General features: G+C 45.8%; 1 protein-coding gene across 1 annotated transcript; it reads right to left on the bottom strand.

Annotated features, from left to right (window-relative positions):
- Nucleotides 1–7,068: 7,068 nt before the first annotated feature.
- Nucleotides 7,069–10,617, bottom strand: LOC105703417 (glutamine synthetase 2 cytoplasmic). Its single transcript, XM_012431798.2, has 2 exons — nucleotides 9,852–10,617; nucleotides 7,069–9,246 (listed from the first exon to the last, which is right to left on the bottom strand). Exons 1-2 carry the CDS (start codon nucleotides 10,482–10,484, stop codon nucleotides 8,662–8,664), a joined length of 1,218 nt encoding a protein of 405 aa, XP_012287221.1. The 5' UTR covers nucleotides 10,485–10,617; the 3' UTR covers nucleotides 7,069–8,661.
- Between the last annotated feature and the right edge of the window lie 6,000 nt (nucleotides 10,618–16,617).

The following is a 16,617-nucleotide window of genomic DNA, read 5'->3' as shown; positions in this document are numbered from 1 at the left end:
CGCCATTTTTTATGCCGGGCGGGTTTTTTCTTTCCTGAGCTCGATTATATATTTAGAAGGTCTCCTGAGCTAGCCTCCACGTGTGGTACAATGCTCAATCACATTACAAGTTAGGGGCCTGGCATGCTTCCGAAACACGAACACGAGTGCGGAACTTAAAGCACGTGTTACGTATAAACTAGCGAACAAGTTCGGGGAGGGCTGACAATATAGGTGCCGACCTTTCGGGAACTCCGGTTCAACTCCGAAGCGAGGAAGTAGCGATATCTCAACAATAAATTCCAGCCCGGCAATTCATTCGAACACCCTGTATCGTGAAACGCTTCTTCGGGGTAGTTCTCCTAGTTAGTTCCTCTCCAAGGCACGAGTCAACATCGTCCTCATGAGTACACCGTGTTTAGCAGTTAAGAGGATCCCAAACCCTTCTCCTATCAACGGAAGACGATTTGCGAATAACCCAATAGCACTTAAAAATGGGAGAAAACTCCCAGATTAAAGGATACTGACCCTTGGGCATGGTCGTCACAAGGACACAACAAAATGGTCCTCACCACACAACAAATGATCATAAGGACCCAATGAAGTGCTCGCCACGACAATGACAACAAACAGTTGGGGTTGAATCGGGGTATAAAGAACACATCGCGACCCGTTGCCAACCCCTGATGTCCTTCCATCCCCTGTTATCGCCCAGTCGGCGACTCCACCCTCAGCACCCCGCCTTTACATTAACCCACGATCCTGGCTCGCACTCTCGTGATGACCCTAACGCGTAAGCGATGCAATTCCTGTCGCTTTAACGGGATGTAAAGGGAGGTCGCAGATCGTGGAAGCTGCTATCAGCCGAGAGTTGGTCGTATTTCGTATCCCAGTCATACCAAGGACACCCAACAAATGTGTTGGGTGTCCTTGCTAATTTCGAACAGACCATGGTCAGCGTACAGTATCGAGTTACTTGTCACGAAGTCGCCTCCTGTTTGACGCCGTTTGAGAGGAATTCCATCTATGATCCGCAACCACGGTGCTCCCCAGGAATTCCCGATCAGCGCCCGTCCCTGCCATCGTGGACATTGCAGGAGATGTATCTTGCTAATGGATGCAGGACCGCTTCGCCACGAGCAGCAGGCCTGCTGTGCTGCGTAAGGCAAGTTAAGGCAATTGTCTGTAAATGATGGATGTGTCTTGGCCTAGAGCAGGCACCGCAGAATTGCGTTCGATGGTCGGGCGGATCAAATGACAATTACCATCCCTGGACATTGAGGAATGTATCTAGTAGTTGGGATGGGTGGTGCGACCCAGTGCAATCCCGTAACAATGTCCTGTCATTTTTTGATGATGGTCGGTCGCCAACAGATTGTTCCTAGCACGTAACTTTCCCAAATTCATCAGCTTGATCGCTCTTAATCGGTCATATTGACGTCGCTAGACCGTGACGGAGTTAGCCTACCATTTTGGTTGGCTCCCAAAGTCAATGTGACGTTCTTGGCGACCATTTGTTGGCGTCGCTGGACTATCCGGGACGTTCTTTAGACAAGGGACGAATAACGCTTCCAGATGATGCACAGGCGTCGGGACGTCCTTCTACAGAGTTGGAGGTTCCCAAATTGCTGACGTCTTGAGGTGCACCTTGCCCGGAAAAGCCTTCCACTCGGCTCTTTGTTGGCAGGATTGAAATTTTGATGGCGACCCATTTGCGGTAGGCAGCGCTCATGATCCCTCGACGTCTGGCTCTCTGGGATTATTCGATGCCAAGCCGCTTTAGCATCGAACAAGACATTAGGAACAGCACGATCCTAATTCTATCGCATTAGCTCCGGGAGATACCTACGTGGTGAGCAAGTCGATTGATGCGTAGATAGGCACACGCCGCCATTATTTCCGGGAATGGATTCATTTTCAATGCTATTACCCTAAGTGCACTGCAGTGCAGTCCGACCGATAGACACAATGGCAACGTTTGCGCTGTACAGATATGCACAGGTAGGCGAGTAAATTGGATTAATAGGTGAGAGGTAGGGCTGGTGAACCACGATATGCTTGCTGGCGTAATAACGCATTATGTTGAATCGAAGTGCCCCTGATGGAGCAAGCGCAACCCTTGATAAGGATCGTACCAACCAAGGAACCAAAATTACACCCAAGTCGCTTTGCCTGCCGAAGACTTTGAAATATTGCTGATGACTTTGTTCCTTCTCTTTCCTGTTGATGTTCTTGCATCCTCTTCCAAGTGGTCTACTTGATGGGAGAAGATGTTACGATTTGTCACGCACAAGTAAAACGCATTTGGGCCGAGAGGATTCTCTTGCTCCATGTAAATTTCATTCGAACTGTCGGATCTAAAACATGTATTGGCATGTCAAAGTGAGAAAGAAACCTTGTTCGGAGTGCCGAATGGTCTGAACATCCGCCTGCCACTCTGCCGAATCCAAATTCCACTATTGGTCCCTCTGGACCACGTCCCCTCTAAGTGAGGAATTTTTTTCGTCTATGGTAGCGATGCTATCCTTTATAAAGAAGATCGCGGTCTTTATAATTTACGCCTCGGCAGTCCAAGGCCACGTACACATGCATTGTACAACTAATTTCATGGCTTATGGGTTATTGATCAGCTCCTTTTGTTTCAGGACCATTGCAGACCGGACCACCAGGAGCTTCAAAGGGTGAGTCTTCTTTGACTTTGATCGGGGCGTGAAATTGACACGCAGGTACCTAATTAGGGGTCCGTAATTGAACGTAAAGGCGATCCCAAGATTTGTGGCCGTGTTACCTCGAGTTATTTTATTCTTAATGCCTCTTGGGGCCTCGGAATCCCGAGTAATGGATGGAGCCATCGATGTGTTCCGCAAAATCGATCCTTTACGTTAAAGCTCCGCTCCACAGCAGGCACCCTCCTTTATCCCCTCGCAAGTCGACCCTCGTCTTCAGCTGCACCTGCAACCATGCAGTCCACATGATACATCCCCGTAGACCATCTTATGTTAGTGTCCGGAAATATGTTGCAGCGAGCTCGGGGCTGTTTGTCTCGAGAGCATCTCCGTTTGCGCGGCCTTACGTTTTCCTTCCATTGTTTTTTGGCTTCCATGGGGTTATTTCACGCCAAATTTCGCGCTCCTTGGGGTTGCAGCTTCGATTCAATGATGACCAGATGCAGGAGAAAAATCGAGGCCAGCAGGATCTTGGTATTACTCAGTCGACAATCTTGGTCTTGGTCTTCCATTGCACCGAAAGAAGAAAGTATCAGTTGACTAAAAGAAATACATATTCTTGCCCGAATGTATAATTGCAAGAAACAATTATTCGATTGGGAAAAGAAACTATTAAATCGTTGATCTAAACGAATTTCCTGAACTCTTCCTGACGTTCCTTTGGAAGGGTCTGATCGCAGGATGTTGTGTGGTATTTCCATTATGTCCCCTAACTTTTTTCCCCGCGTATCATTCTTTGTATTTCCGAAACATCTCTTGGGTCCCACTCAAGGGAACATTTTTCATCCCTTGCAAAGCGTCTCTTCCAGGGCGGATTTCCGCAAAATCCAGAATTTCAGAGGACGTTCCTTTGGAAGGGTCTGATCGCAGGATGTTGTGTGGTATTTCCATTATGTCCCCTAACTTTTTTCCCCGCGTATGATTCTTTGTATATCCGAAACATCCCTTGGGTCCCACTCAAAGGAACATTTCTCAGATTCGCATTACATTTTTCATCCCCTGCAAAGCGTCTCATCCGGAGCGGGTTTCCGCAAAATCCGGAATTTCGGAGGGCCAGCTAGAGAATCTCCAACTCTTGCGGGCACGTTCGAGCGATAATTATGTAATCCCTCAAAATTACCGAGGGTGCTCGAGTAGGTCTCTCCTAATTGTCAACTTTGGCCGGGCACCAACATTGGCCAACAACCTAAATCCAACGCCATGACCCTTCGGCTCTTGACGGGGGGAATTTACACCGAGGAAATGTTAAACACTCGACCCTACTGACCAACTTTCAAAGCCCCCTGGAAATCCTAACAGCCTGGCCTGTTAACAACTTTCCCCACTCGAGAAAAGTTGTCTTGTTTACCGGATTATTTTATACCGAACGTTACAATGCCGCTGGCTAACGATTTCCCATCATAATGGTGTCCATCTTCCGGTCGGCTTGAGCGCGCATTACTTCGGTCAACTATTTTCAAAACTAACGGCCTCGTTACTGGTTCTACGGTATAATGGTATCCCTTCGGGCTGGAAAATGCGCCGGCTAATGAGGAAATTTGATACGGAATGTCCGAGGGAGATACATTTTCGACATGGGAAGGCCCGATGCGAATTTCTAGTCTCGAAGTGACCCAAGAAGATGAAATCTCAAGGCGAAACTTCCTGGACTTTTTGAACAGTCGTTCATAACGCGGAAAATTAATTTCGGAGCGATGTCACTTGAGGGAAATGTCTAAAAGGAAGCTTCAAGTTTTAATTTCATCAATCCCCAATAATTTCATGAGAATAACTCCGAAAATGATTATTAATTCGATGAAATCGCGTAAGGGAAAATTCTTTTCCTCGCCCGGAATTTCCACCTGCCCAGTTTCAGAAATTCCTGCAGATTCTGGAACACCCTGTATACCCGCAATGGCGCCATTGTACAAGTGCACAAGTAACTAAAGCTGTAGCCTATTGTCGGCGGAAAGTTCTGCCGAATCTCTAGTTTTACCATTCAGAATTTTATCGTCCCCCGACTTGAAACTACGCAGTCTCCTGCGGTAACTTCTTCCATAACTGAGCTGTGGAACTACCACGGTGGCGCCATCTCTGGAAGAGCCGGTAAAGCAGAACCACCGATAACATCCCGAGTCTCAGGTAGAAAGAAACCTGCCATACCCGTCGATACTCCCGAGCCGAGTCGTGATGGTAACATCCCATTCCCAGGGGGTCCTAAAGCCCCTAAAAACGGCATTCGGTAGGAAAAGATGGAACCTTCCCCACCAAGTACCCGTCCGCGTGTCGAGATGGCTCTGGATTAGCAAAACCCGTCTCCACCCGACTTCTTTCCTTCCATGATGTGTCTCGCTCGCTCTTATGGCATTCCGCATGAGTTTCTCTCTTTCCCTCTCGTGCAAAATGCCCCTAGAGCTTGCCTGGACTTTTTCTCGCTCGCTAGACGCAATACTCTCATTCGAAAGGGGAATTCTCCGGCAAAAGAGCGATGCAATGGCTGGCTTAACGGTAGTGGGGGGTCCCAGGGGATTTCTTAAAATCTCCTTAGGCGTCCAGGTGGATTCCCTTTGTGATGAAACAATATCCCGCCCTCGGGTGGGGCTCCGGTCTTCGTCGCCTTCTCCCTATCTGCATTCCTAGTTCCAACGAGCCGCAAAGGAATTCCAATTTTAAACAAAAGTTTCCTGACGGCGGTAACCTCGACACTTTACTGTCGGCCTCGGGAATTCTGGCCGTGCGTTCATGCATACGGCGGCCTCGCCGCCATCTTGCTTTCTGAAGACAGCCGTTCCTCGCCTGTATTTTTCCGAGAAAATAACCGCCTCGAGGGAAACCCAGGCCTAAATACGCGAAATATACGGAACTTTACCTCGGTTGCATCAATTGGTGCAATCTTGCGCGACTTTTAGCCATTTCTGACCCTGAATTTCAACGCGGACCTGCACTCGACGTCCGCCATGTTTCTTTTTCCATGCATCCGCCAAGTAGGACTTTTACACCGTGTATTACCCTAGTAATATAACCGATTTACATGTAATTATATTATTATTCCCTGCTATAAAGGATTAAAAGACTTTTCATCTTGTAATTCAGAGTCTACGAGACCTGCTCCAGTTTTTGCGGAATTTACATCCAGCTGCTCCGAGGAGAAATCTTTTCCCATTAACCGGTTTCGAAATCGTTCCCCGGGCAATTTTCTACCGTGGTTTCTTCGACTCTGTACTTAAGCACCACGAAGCCAGGGAGCTGTGTATTTGGCCCCATAAAATTGAAGAAAGAAACTGGGAACACTTAAGCAAAGAGGTCTATGAGACTTGTTTGCTACTTTCACCCTCTTAAAGCGTTCAATGGCAGATAAAAAAAAAATACGTGTCGCTTAGTTTTTAGCCTACTATAACATATTATAAAAGAAATGAAATCGGAGAGGTCGACCTGGGATACCTTCCCTCTAAGAGCGCCTAAAGGCGCCCGACGTTTGGTCCAATATTGCCTGCACGGTCAGGGGAATTTCGCCCGTATGTCGAAGTGGCTCCGCGGTCGTAGGGGTCGGCGCGCGTTGAGCTAGTCGTCAAGGAAAAGTCCGGGAAAAAGAAACATTTCCCTGGCTAATTTCCACGTCCCTACCGGGAATTATTCCGCATCCGGCCTTTCCGTTAAGACACACGCCACTAAACTAGCTAACTACAACGGCAAGTAGGATACTGCAGCGCGGAAACGTCCACTGGAGGCGACACGGCGTGCATTTTAAAGCACTGCGGCACTTTACCTTATTGAATGTTGCAGTCGCACTTCCTGGCGTGTCCACGTGCTCGTGATCGTAAAGCGTGCGCAACAAATCCGACATACGGGGGGACTAAGGCCAAAAAACGAAATCCCCGATTAAAGTTTAACACCTCCTCCACCCCCGGGGGCTCTTCGGGAAATTGCACTCTTTCCGCGGGATCTCCTAACCTAACTTCTGAGTACCCGAAACGCGGCAACGCCACCTATTAGCGGGAAGTTTAAGGTGATATGAAAGTTTGATATATACGTAGGGAAAATATATTTATGAAATATTTATATTCCTTGTATTAGCGGGAAGTTTAGGGTGATATGAAAGTGTGATATATACGAAGGAAAAAGTCAAAATATTTATTAAATATTTATATTCCTTGTATTAGCGGGAAGTTTAAGGTGATATGAAAGTTTGATATATACGGAGCGAAGTCAATATATTTATGAAATATTTATATTCCTTGTATTAGCGGGAAGTTTAAGGTGATATGAAAGTTTGATATATACGTAGGGAAAAGTCAATATATTTATGAAATATTTATATTCCTCCTATTAGTGGGAAGTTTAAGGTGATATGAAAGTTTGATATATACGGAACGAAGTCAATATATTTATGAAATATTTATTTTATTCGGGAAGTTGCACTTTTTTCCGCGAGATTTACTGATACGGGACAGATTTGTAATATTAAATCCACGATAGAGTATATGGAGCTAAATATAATTACGTTAATTACTGAAAGGATGGCAAGTAACCGACAATTAATTAACCGATATATTCCCCTGGAAAATTGTTTAGCGCCGAGAAGGGAACATTTTCGAAACGTGGATTACGTGAAATAGGAAGGCTATTTGTAGACCGTATTGATAAAAGATACTGTAAACAGCTGTACTCACGTTTATCATTACGTATCTAATACTTTACACATGCCGGGACTGATTGCAGTAATCGAAAGGCGGGTTACGGCAAACATGATAACGCGGAGAAGAAAATAACAGTTTTATCACCGAGTGATAACACTGCAAGCGCTTCAAAGTGAAAGTGAGAATAAATGAACATTTCAATTAGGTCATTAAAAAAAATAAATAAAAAACAAAACGTGAAGCTACGCATATAATTACCATCATTCGTTTCACTTTGATTCCGTATAATAAATTGTAACAATTAAAAAGAACCTTTATGACCCACGTTTATCGATATTTCTTATCAACAAGATAATTAATTTTCCACCATTCCGCTTACCGTAAAAAGTAATTGCATTTAATGGGAACAATATACCCAAGCTAGAAAAAGAAAATACACGTAGCGTAAGAAAATATATCCGTAACTATAATGGCTTAAAAAAGTATATAATAAAAATATAACATTTATCATTAATGTCTGCTTTCATAAATCTTTCCTGAAGTACTGAAGCTCGGATAAGGGCCTTATCGTCAAATTCTAGCGATTCGTTCGGTACATATTTTATCTGTAAGTGAGATAAGCATTACTCCTTAAGTAACATCTTAAAGTACTGAGCGTCTAACATTCGATATAATATGAAATCTACTTGCACATTGGATTATAAATTGCGAAGATAAGGACAAAAAAAAATATCTGAATTGAATTTAAATCGCCTTAACCCTCACATCCCCATGAAACTCGTAATAAAATATGAAGATGATAACAGAAAAGAAAAAATAATAATAATTTCCCCCCCTTTCAATATGCAAAACTTAATTTACACGGAATCGGGGGCTCGCGCGGAGGTTAACCGGAAAATCAACGAGCAGTAATTCCGTTATAAATCCGCGATCGAACGTTTCAACCTGAAATTGCTTTGAACATTGACGCCGACCAGTCGCCCCCGGCGTATTCCCCCATAAACCGATAGAGCTATCTCCAATTTGTCGACGATCCTCACGCGACAAACAATACGAAGGAACCTTCGCCGCAACAGTATCGGCAATAACCCGAAAAACCTCGCGAAAACATATAAAAACGGCTGGGAAACATAGAAACTGAACATCTAGTACGCTGCGCCCCCCTCCCGGGGCCGCCACTGGCGTCCAACATGGCAGCGCCCGCCGCAGGAGCATCCTCCTCCACCTCGCAACTTCGAAGCCCCTTTTCTCTCCTCCTTATTACCAGTTCTTCCCAATTCCACGTGTTCCAGGTCGGGGAGTCGTGAACGATACCAGTTATCACGGTTTCCCCCCACTTTCTACTCGTTTAGGACGCAGGTGCGGATCAGGACGTCGCAGACGGCGTAGGGGTCGCAGTTGCTGCTGGGCCTCCTGTCCTCTAGGTATCCCTTGTTGGCCTCGGCGACTCCACGGGGAATTCGGATGCTGACGTTCCTGTTGGCCACCCCGTGGCTGAAGTCGTGGATGCTGCTCGTTTCGCATTTTCCCGTCAGACGTCGCTCGTTGTCTTTCCCTCCTCTCGGGTCGTACGCCTCGATGTGCTTGCTGTGGGTTTTGCTCAGCTTTTCAATCGCTTTTTTCACCTCCACGATGCCGTTCTCCGCGCGCATGGCTTTCGTCGAGAAATTCGTGTGGGCCCCGGCTCCGTTCCAGGGTCCGTCTATGGGTTTTGGGTCCAGGGTCACGATTACCCCGTATTCCTCGGCGATGCGGTGCAGGATGAACCTGGCTACCCAGAGGTCGTCGCAGGCGCTGATCCCCAGGTTGGGACCCACCTGGAACTCCCACTGGGAGGGCATCACCTCGGCGTTGGTCCCGGATATGTTAATCCCCGCGTAAAGGCAAGCCCTGTAGTGGGCCTCGACGATCTCCCTACCAGTCACCTGGGGATGATGATTAAACAAACGTCAATTTTCATATTTTANATTTTCATTTCTTTCATATTTATTTCTCTTTAAATGTTAATATTTATCTGAGAGAAGAACGCGTTGGCGTGAATTATAAACAATAACGAACTGTCGAAATAAAATCCAAGAAAATCGTGTTGGTGCCAAACAATCGTATATGTATTATCACGTGGTAAGGAGTTTCATTAAAAGAAAAACCAAAGACATGGTTATAAATAACTAGTTTATGTAAATACGTATTTGCGGAACGCGGAAGACATGAATTCACACCTACGTTTAGAAATATTTTTAAACATACAAGACAGGCGACTCTGTCCTTGAAGAATAGCCGTCTTTAATTTGTCACTTGGCAGCAAAGCATGTATTAATATTCCGTCAAAATAGTGAAAAAATTAATCAAAGGTGTATCCGATTTTTGGAAATTTTCCGCGGCAGAGAAGTGACCGATTTCATCGCTTCAAGTTCTAACTGTCCATTTCCCGTATGCAAATATTGTTAACAAGTGTCAAGAAGAATTCCCTCCTGAACATAATTGAGATTTTCCTCGAGGACACGTTAAATAAATTTTCATTAACAATCACCTTATCCGCCCCAACTGCACAATAATAGGGCCCCTGGGGCCCAGGGAATCCATTTTTGGGCCAGCCGAAAGGTCTGCCATCAAAATCCAGGAACGTGTACTCCTGTTCAATCCCAAACCAAGGTTCCACATCCTTAACCTTCTCCATCCCCTCATTAGCCTTGAACCTCTTATTGGACTTAGTAGGGGTCTTATCGCTGTGATAAGTGTCGCAAAGCACGAGTTTATTGTTGCCCCCGCGGAAGGGATCAGGGTACAAGGCGACAGGGTACAAGAAGATGTCGCTATCACCACCTTCGGCCTGATAGGTAGAGCTCCCATCATACGTCCACTTGGGCAGTTCCTTGGGGCTCTTCGGCACAAAGTCGAGGGTCCTGGTCTTGCAGCGAAGTCCTTCCCCGGTGCCATCGATCCATATGTACTTGGCCTGCACTTTCTCGCTGGGCTGGGGTAGGGCAAGGTACCTATTCAACAGGGTCTTGTCCAGCACAGCGTTTGGTGACTGCTTCAGGGTCTGCCTGGACTTAGTCGAGGAGAAATTCCGCTGGCAAAGCATCCATTGTGCCCCCCGTTCGGCCAGGGAACGCTGCAGAGTCCCCACCTTGCACACCTTCACCAGAATCCGCAGGCCCATGTCTGAAGTCTTGGTGCGACGGTGGACGCCTTCACTGCTGGACTGAAGCTCTCTTCCTCGCCTCGCAGCTGGCGAACTGACGCCTTCCCACCGCTCCTCCACTCCACGCCCTGGCCACGTGTCTCGAGTCGGAGAGTAGGAGCGAAAGTAGGCCGCCTCTTGGTTCCCGCTCTGCCAGAACCCACGGACTCGACTATATTCGGAGATTAACCGACTGGCCGTGAACCGAGCCCTCCTGCTCCGACGGCGCCGGGAGCAACGGACCCTCCGCGGGCTTCCCCACTGTTGGTGCCAGACTCCTTCCTAATCTGGGGATCGCCGGCCGTTCCCGATGGTTCTTGCCGCACCTTTTCAGGAATTCACGGACTCTACTTGGGAACTGGACCAGGAACCCAGATTCAGGGGACCACCAACACTGGTCTTGGTCAGACGTTGCTATCAGCTCCCAATTCGAGGGACTCCTTGCTTCAACTTTCAAGGTTTCTCGTGGAACTCGTCCAGGTGGAACTCTCCCCAGCCTTGTATAATCCAACAGGTCGACCTAGCTCCCAGAGTAAAGGAACCTGATCAGCCACACACCTTCCTGGACCCTAGTTCCCACTATACCGCTCTGGCCAAGCCCTTAATCGAGGGACTCCTTGCTTCAACTTCCCAAATCGAGACACTCCTTGCTTCAACTTCCAATGTTTCTCCTGGAACTCGTTCAGGTGGAACTCTCCCCAGCCTTGTATAATCCAACAGGTCGACCCAGCTCCCAGACTAAAGGAACCTGATCAGCCACACACCTTCCTGGACCCTAGTTCCCACTATACCGCTCTGGCCAAGCCCTTAACGGTGTCGTCTGGGAGTCTCAGGTCCTCTATTCAGAGATCTATCGACTGGCCATGAACTTCCACGGCTAGGAGGAGATTCGAAGGCCCTGGGATCAACGGGCTGGCTACTCGTGGCCTGGTCGCTCTTTGTGGGGCCGGGATTTCGTAAGACCGACGTCCACTGCTATCACATCGAGCTCGGTCACTGCGGGATCTGACTCATGGCTTGGAGAGGGATTCGTCCCATCTCCGACTAACTACAGATACCATGGAAGTACGGGGGAAACACATACGTGGGGAACCAACAGTGTGTTCAGGAGTCGAGGGCGATGGCGATGGTGTTGCCGACGCCACGCTGATGGACGTGGGACGCCGCCGGGCTTGACGAGGCTTTGTTTCTCCCGATGTCGAATCGTCATTTAATTACTCGTTTAATCCCCCTTCCCTCGAATTCAATTAATATTTACCCCCTGTGTTTAACAACCCGGGAGAGAATCCCAGGAGACGCGACCTGGAGTTCTTTTCCTAGATTTTGCCGTATCCTGGGGGGATTGTTTATTAATGGGACCCTTGTTAAAAGCTCCTAGGATTTCAGGAATTGTCAAAAGACATTACACTTTCTCCCGGAAAAGTCGTAAAATCCTGACAAAGGATTTTGCAACTAGGCCGGGGAATTTATTTCACGTATTGTTGGTTAGCGACAAACTTGAGGTACAGCTCGAATGTTTAAATTAACATTACTCGTTTCTACGTCTCGGTGGAATGATAAACACGGCATTAGTCATGGATTTCGTTTTGTCATGCGAAGGTCGATACGCGACGGTAGTGATTATAATTTAGTCATCGATAACGCTTATTATCAACCTTGTAAATCCGTTACGGAAATTTCGTATCGACCTCGCACGTTCGGTTTAATAACCGCGATTAAATATATTTACCGCGATAAGATATGTCTCATGACTCGTTCAATGGTCAACTAAATGAAGTCAGCCGTAAAATTGACCTGGGAATTTAAACATTATGTATGTAAATGGAAGCTCGTCGACGCCTACAAAACCGATTGGATATGCTAATGAGACAAGACAGAGACAGTGCATATCTCTCTTGCACACGTTAAATCCACGCAAGAGTGAAAATTGTTGTTCCACTCCGATTTATCGAGTGCGCAATGCCTCATGACTCGTTTAATAAATTGCAATTATAGTAGTAGTTAAAATGTAAATACTGGTAAATGTATTTAGGGGAGTAAATGATACATGCCAAAGCTCGTCGTCACTTGGGACTTGATATGTTAATTAGAGAAGACAGAGACAATGCATCTTTTAGTTGCATGCAGTACATGCGTGTTCGAATCGAACTTGTACTATTCCGATTTAGCGAGTGCTCGACGCCTTGGTGCTAATAATATCACATCAAGGTCTTCCCAGAGAGCTTCTTTCACGGTCATTGGAATATTCCCTCGTCACTGCTAACAAAGAATGGAAAAAAGTACAAAAAACACGCCCAAAAGTGCAGAAGACACGCCCAAAAGTGCAGTAAACACGCCCAAAAGTGCAGTAAACACGCCCAAAAGTGCAGTAGACACGCCCAAAGTGCAGTAAACACGCCCAAAAGTGCAGAAACATAAAAGGACCAAATGTATCATTACAGAAAATTTCATAAAAAAATAACCACCCGTTGTAAAAATAACGTAAAGTTCATTAACCGATCGTAACCTTAAAAATAACACTCCCGAAGCCTTAACAATAATATTTTTACAATGAAAATTCCCAGGGGAATATTTCTTTCGTGGTTTAGCAGGAAATAAGTAATAAAATGATATGTCAGAGTGTGTATTATGCAAGAAACATTCGGATAAAAATACCATTATTGTTGTAAATTGATAATCCGTAAGAAGGTAATCAAACTTCTGATTGGAACGACGCGTGTCGTTCGTTATATAATTGTGTAATTATTTAATTCCGTGGATAATGAACATCACGTGAGTTTTGTTATATTTACAGTTGAACGAGAGAGGAAGAATGAGTTTTGCAATAATTATTTCGCAGTTATCAGTGGCGGAGGTCGCTCCTAATAACATTGGCGCACACATCCGTGCTTGTTTACGCCAAAGCGAACAGATAGGTGTTTTGTTTCAACAACCTCTATCTAGGTCGAAATTAACGTCATCGTCGGTAGTAAACTCGTGCGGAGACTTGATACAGAGCTGCCGAACGTGAATTTCAGTTTACGTAAACCGAATGTATCGCGTAATATTTAACCTTTTCGCTCCTAAGAGCGCCAAGAGGCGGCCGACGTTCGGTCCAATATCGCCTGCCCGGTCAGACGAATCTCGCCCGTACGTCGAACTGGCTCCGCGTTCAAAGAGTTAACAAATAAATTACATCCACGGCGAACTTAGGAAAGCAAAAGTTAAGCAATTAAATGGCTCCTTTCAATACTACCGGATAAATATTTATGCTCCTCCGGGAAATATAGACTCATAGGAGATTATTAAGAGGAAACATTTCGAGAGGCTTGAGGATACTCGTTGAAAAATATTAAAAAAAAAAAAGAAAAAAAACGCATATCCCTCTGTTCCGGCTGCGAATACACGTGTCGGCGGATTCGAGTTCGCCAGATAAGCCGGTCTATGAAATTTGGAGGAAAAATACACGCGTGGTAAAAAATGAAAAAAACACACAACGCACGTCACCAGGTCGCAGGATCAAAAATAGCCTCGATCGTTTCATTTCGTTTCACCTGCCGAACTAGCCGCGTGTACCTGCGGATTTATTACGCAATAGAGAAAACGTGACGTTTTTTTTGCAGGGTGGAACAAAATAAAAAATCTTTGGCGAAAATGAAAAATTGGAAAAATTGGAAATTTGTATATTTCTGCAGGATAAGGTCCGGATGAATTTTTAAGACGTGTATTTCCCTGCAATAAATAATAGACATTGTTTAATGACACTGGTAGGTGGCCAGTATACGACTGGCCCAGTATTTCAATTAAGCCAATTTAACGTTGAAACGCATAATGCGTTAACATGGAGACGTGACGTCACTTGAGACCGAACAATAGGCTCGTTCAATTGAGGCACATCTGCAATTGAGCATACATTCCCTAGTTGAGAATATCATACACAGGGTGGTCTAGATATCATTTTGGAAAAGGGGAAAATGGAAATGAAAAATCCCACCGCTTGTCCGGAAATTTAATGCCTGCTCGATTTCCTCCCGTCGTGTTTTGCAACTACAAAAAACGTCCTCATAAGCCTCGAATAAAAAGGAAAAAAAAAGTACATGAAGTCGAATAGGACACGCGTGAAGGATACTTAAGAAATTTGATACAACTCGTGCATAATTGGACACTGCACGTTTATGCGACATGAGGTCACCACCAAATGCAACTGCAGCTGTTAATTCCATACTACTGAATATATAGAATTTTATTTCTTATTAATTGAGAAAAAATTATATTTTTCATTTCTCGTTATGAGAAAGCTTTTCCAGGTGGATTGGTTAAAAAATATTGTGTTCTTGTTCTACGCGGCATTATACGCCGCCATTATACCATAACATATTATAAAAGAAATTAATTCGGAGAGATCGACCTGGGATACCTTCCTTGTAAGATACATAAGAGCTGAGTTTGAGTGGCTCGAACGGGTTAATCCGCCATCTTGCAATTAGCCTCGCGAGTGTTTATACCGCATTGAATACGACTTGTTTACGGTATGGGGTTAGGCCGCTATAATTCCGGTCTCCTTTAATCGTTTGCGTCGTTATGCGTCGTTATACGTCGTTATACGGCATTATACGTCGTTATACGGCATTATACGCCGCCGCACGTCCCGACCTGGGCACTTATCTACGCGATGGAGATCAAAGTGCGAATTTCCAGGGTGGCCGACGAATCGGGAAACTTGCCGAGAGGTGACGCCGTAATTACAACGGCCGATGAACTTGGCAGTGGACGCAAACTCGCCGATGCAACGTTCACAAACGTAATCCAACTGGGCGAATTACTTCCCTCGGGGATCATCAGCGGGTCCTTAATCCCTGCCGGGATCAGCAGAAAACTTAGATCAAAGCCGAGGACGCGTTTATGGTCCTCCAGTTCTGGAAATACATAAACTATACTGAGAAAAAAATTGCCACTGAATCGAAGATTTTGTTCATCCAAAGAATTAGGCTCCAATGAATTGGAACGTCTCTTCGGGATGATGAACATTTATTTAGATTTTATTTAGGTTTATTAGTTAAGTAGGAGGGGCCCTGCAATTCAGAGATATGGTATGAGGCTCAACTAACTTGTAATAATTTAAATCCCTAAGTGAAAGAAGATCAGTTGGACTGAGACATTAGTAGACAACGAGGTCTCGCCTCTCCTAACCTTTCCTTAGGACCCTGTCCCGATATCCATCGGCATCTTCTCCCTGAAGACTCCCAGACGTGGTGCACGTATTACAAAACCTCATGGATGCTATTGTTCGACATCCTCAATGATACGTTTCACGATACCTCTGCTCTTAACTATAAACTATGAATAAGTTAGACCTAACGCTTCTTGTTACCTCCAGCTCGGGTATCTCCAGGCTCGTTACCGACGCCGCCGGCGGCGCCATCTCGCGGGATCGCCGGGAGGCTGGGAGCGCAGCGAATCGGAGATGGCTCGGTATTAGAGAAATCCAGAATCGAGTCGGTATTTTCTCTCGTCTCGGGACCGTCGTAGAAGTCAGCAGACTGTGATTCCCCACTTCGGGGAGGGCTCGCTCCCGGAGACTTCGGTTTCGCCTCTGTTGATTATTCCCCCGGTAAACAAGGCGCATTGTTATCGATTGGGCCAACAATCTGGCGGCCGGTATTGACGCGATACAGCTTCACGGTTGCATAATGAATGGCTGGCTAATGACCCTACGGAGCCTGCGGAAACCCTAGCCAGAGGATGGCGACCGGGCCGAGCACTTCCGGCATTAAACATGCACGCGTTATCTGCCGAGGCCCCTAACCTAGCTTTTATAACCGAGGACTAATGTTTCGTTAACTCCAGGCCCCCAGGATTGCGAGGTTATGTACATCACACTTTCATATCAGGACTGTTAAGGTGATATAAAAGCGTTATATATATACGTACCAAAAAGTACAAATAATTATAAAACATTTCTTCAATCCGAGTGCACCGAATTATGTGAAACTTTAATTCGTGATTATGGAGGCTCTAAGGAAGAGTGCACTGCCGTGAGATTTCACATTTAAATGCACATTTTTTTTCTGGAAAAATGATACTTCACGAGCCGCGCGTTCTTCCTTAAATTCCCTCTCCGTGTTCTCCATGT

Source organism: Orussus abietinus, unplaced genomic scaffold (assembly GCF_000612105.2).
Source record: "Orussus abietinus isolate OABI.00-Male unplaced genomic scaffold, Oabi_2.0 scaffold50, whole genome shotgun sequence".
NCBI classification, from domain to species: Eukaryota; Metazoa; Arthropoda; class Insecta; order Hymenoptera; family Orussidae; genus Orussus; species Orussus abietinus.
Note: the sequence above shows the minus strand (reverse complement) of the source record. Positions and strands in the feature narration are given on the sequence as shown.

Coding starts and splice junctions, on each gene's coding strand:
- LOC105703417 (XM_012431798.2), bottom strand. CDS start 10,484: ATGGGCCTGCGGATTCTGGTGAAGGTGTGCAAGGTGGGGACTCTGCAG. Junction 9,247..9,851: donor GTGCAGTTGGGGCGGATAAG/GTGATTGTTAAT, acceptor CATCATCCCCAG/GTGACTGGTAGGGAGATCGT.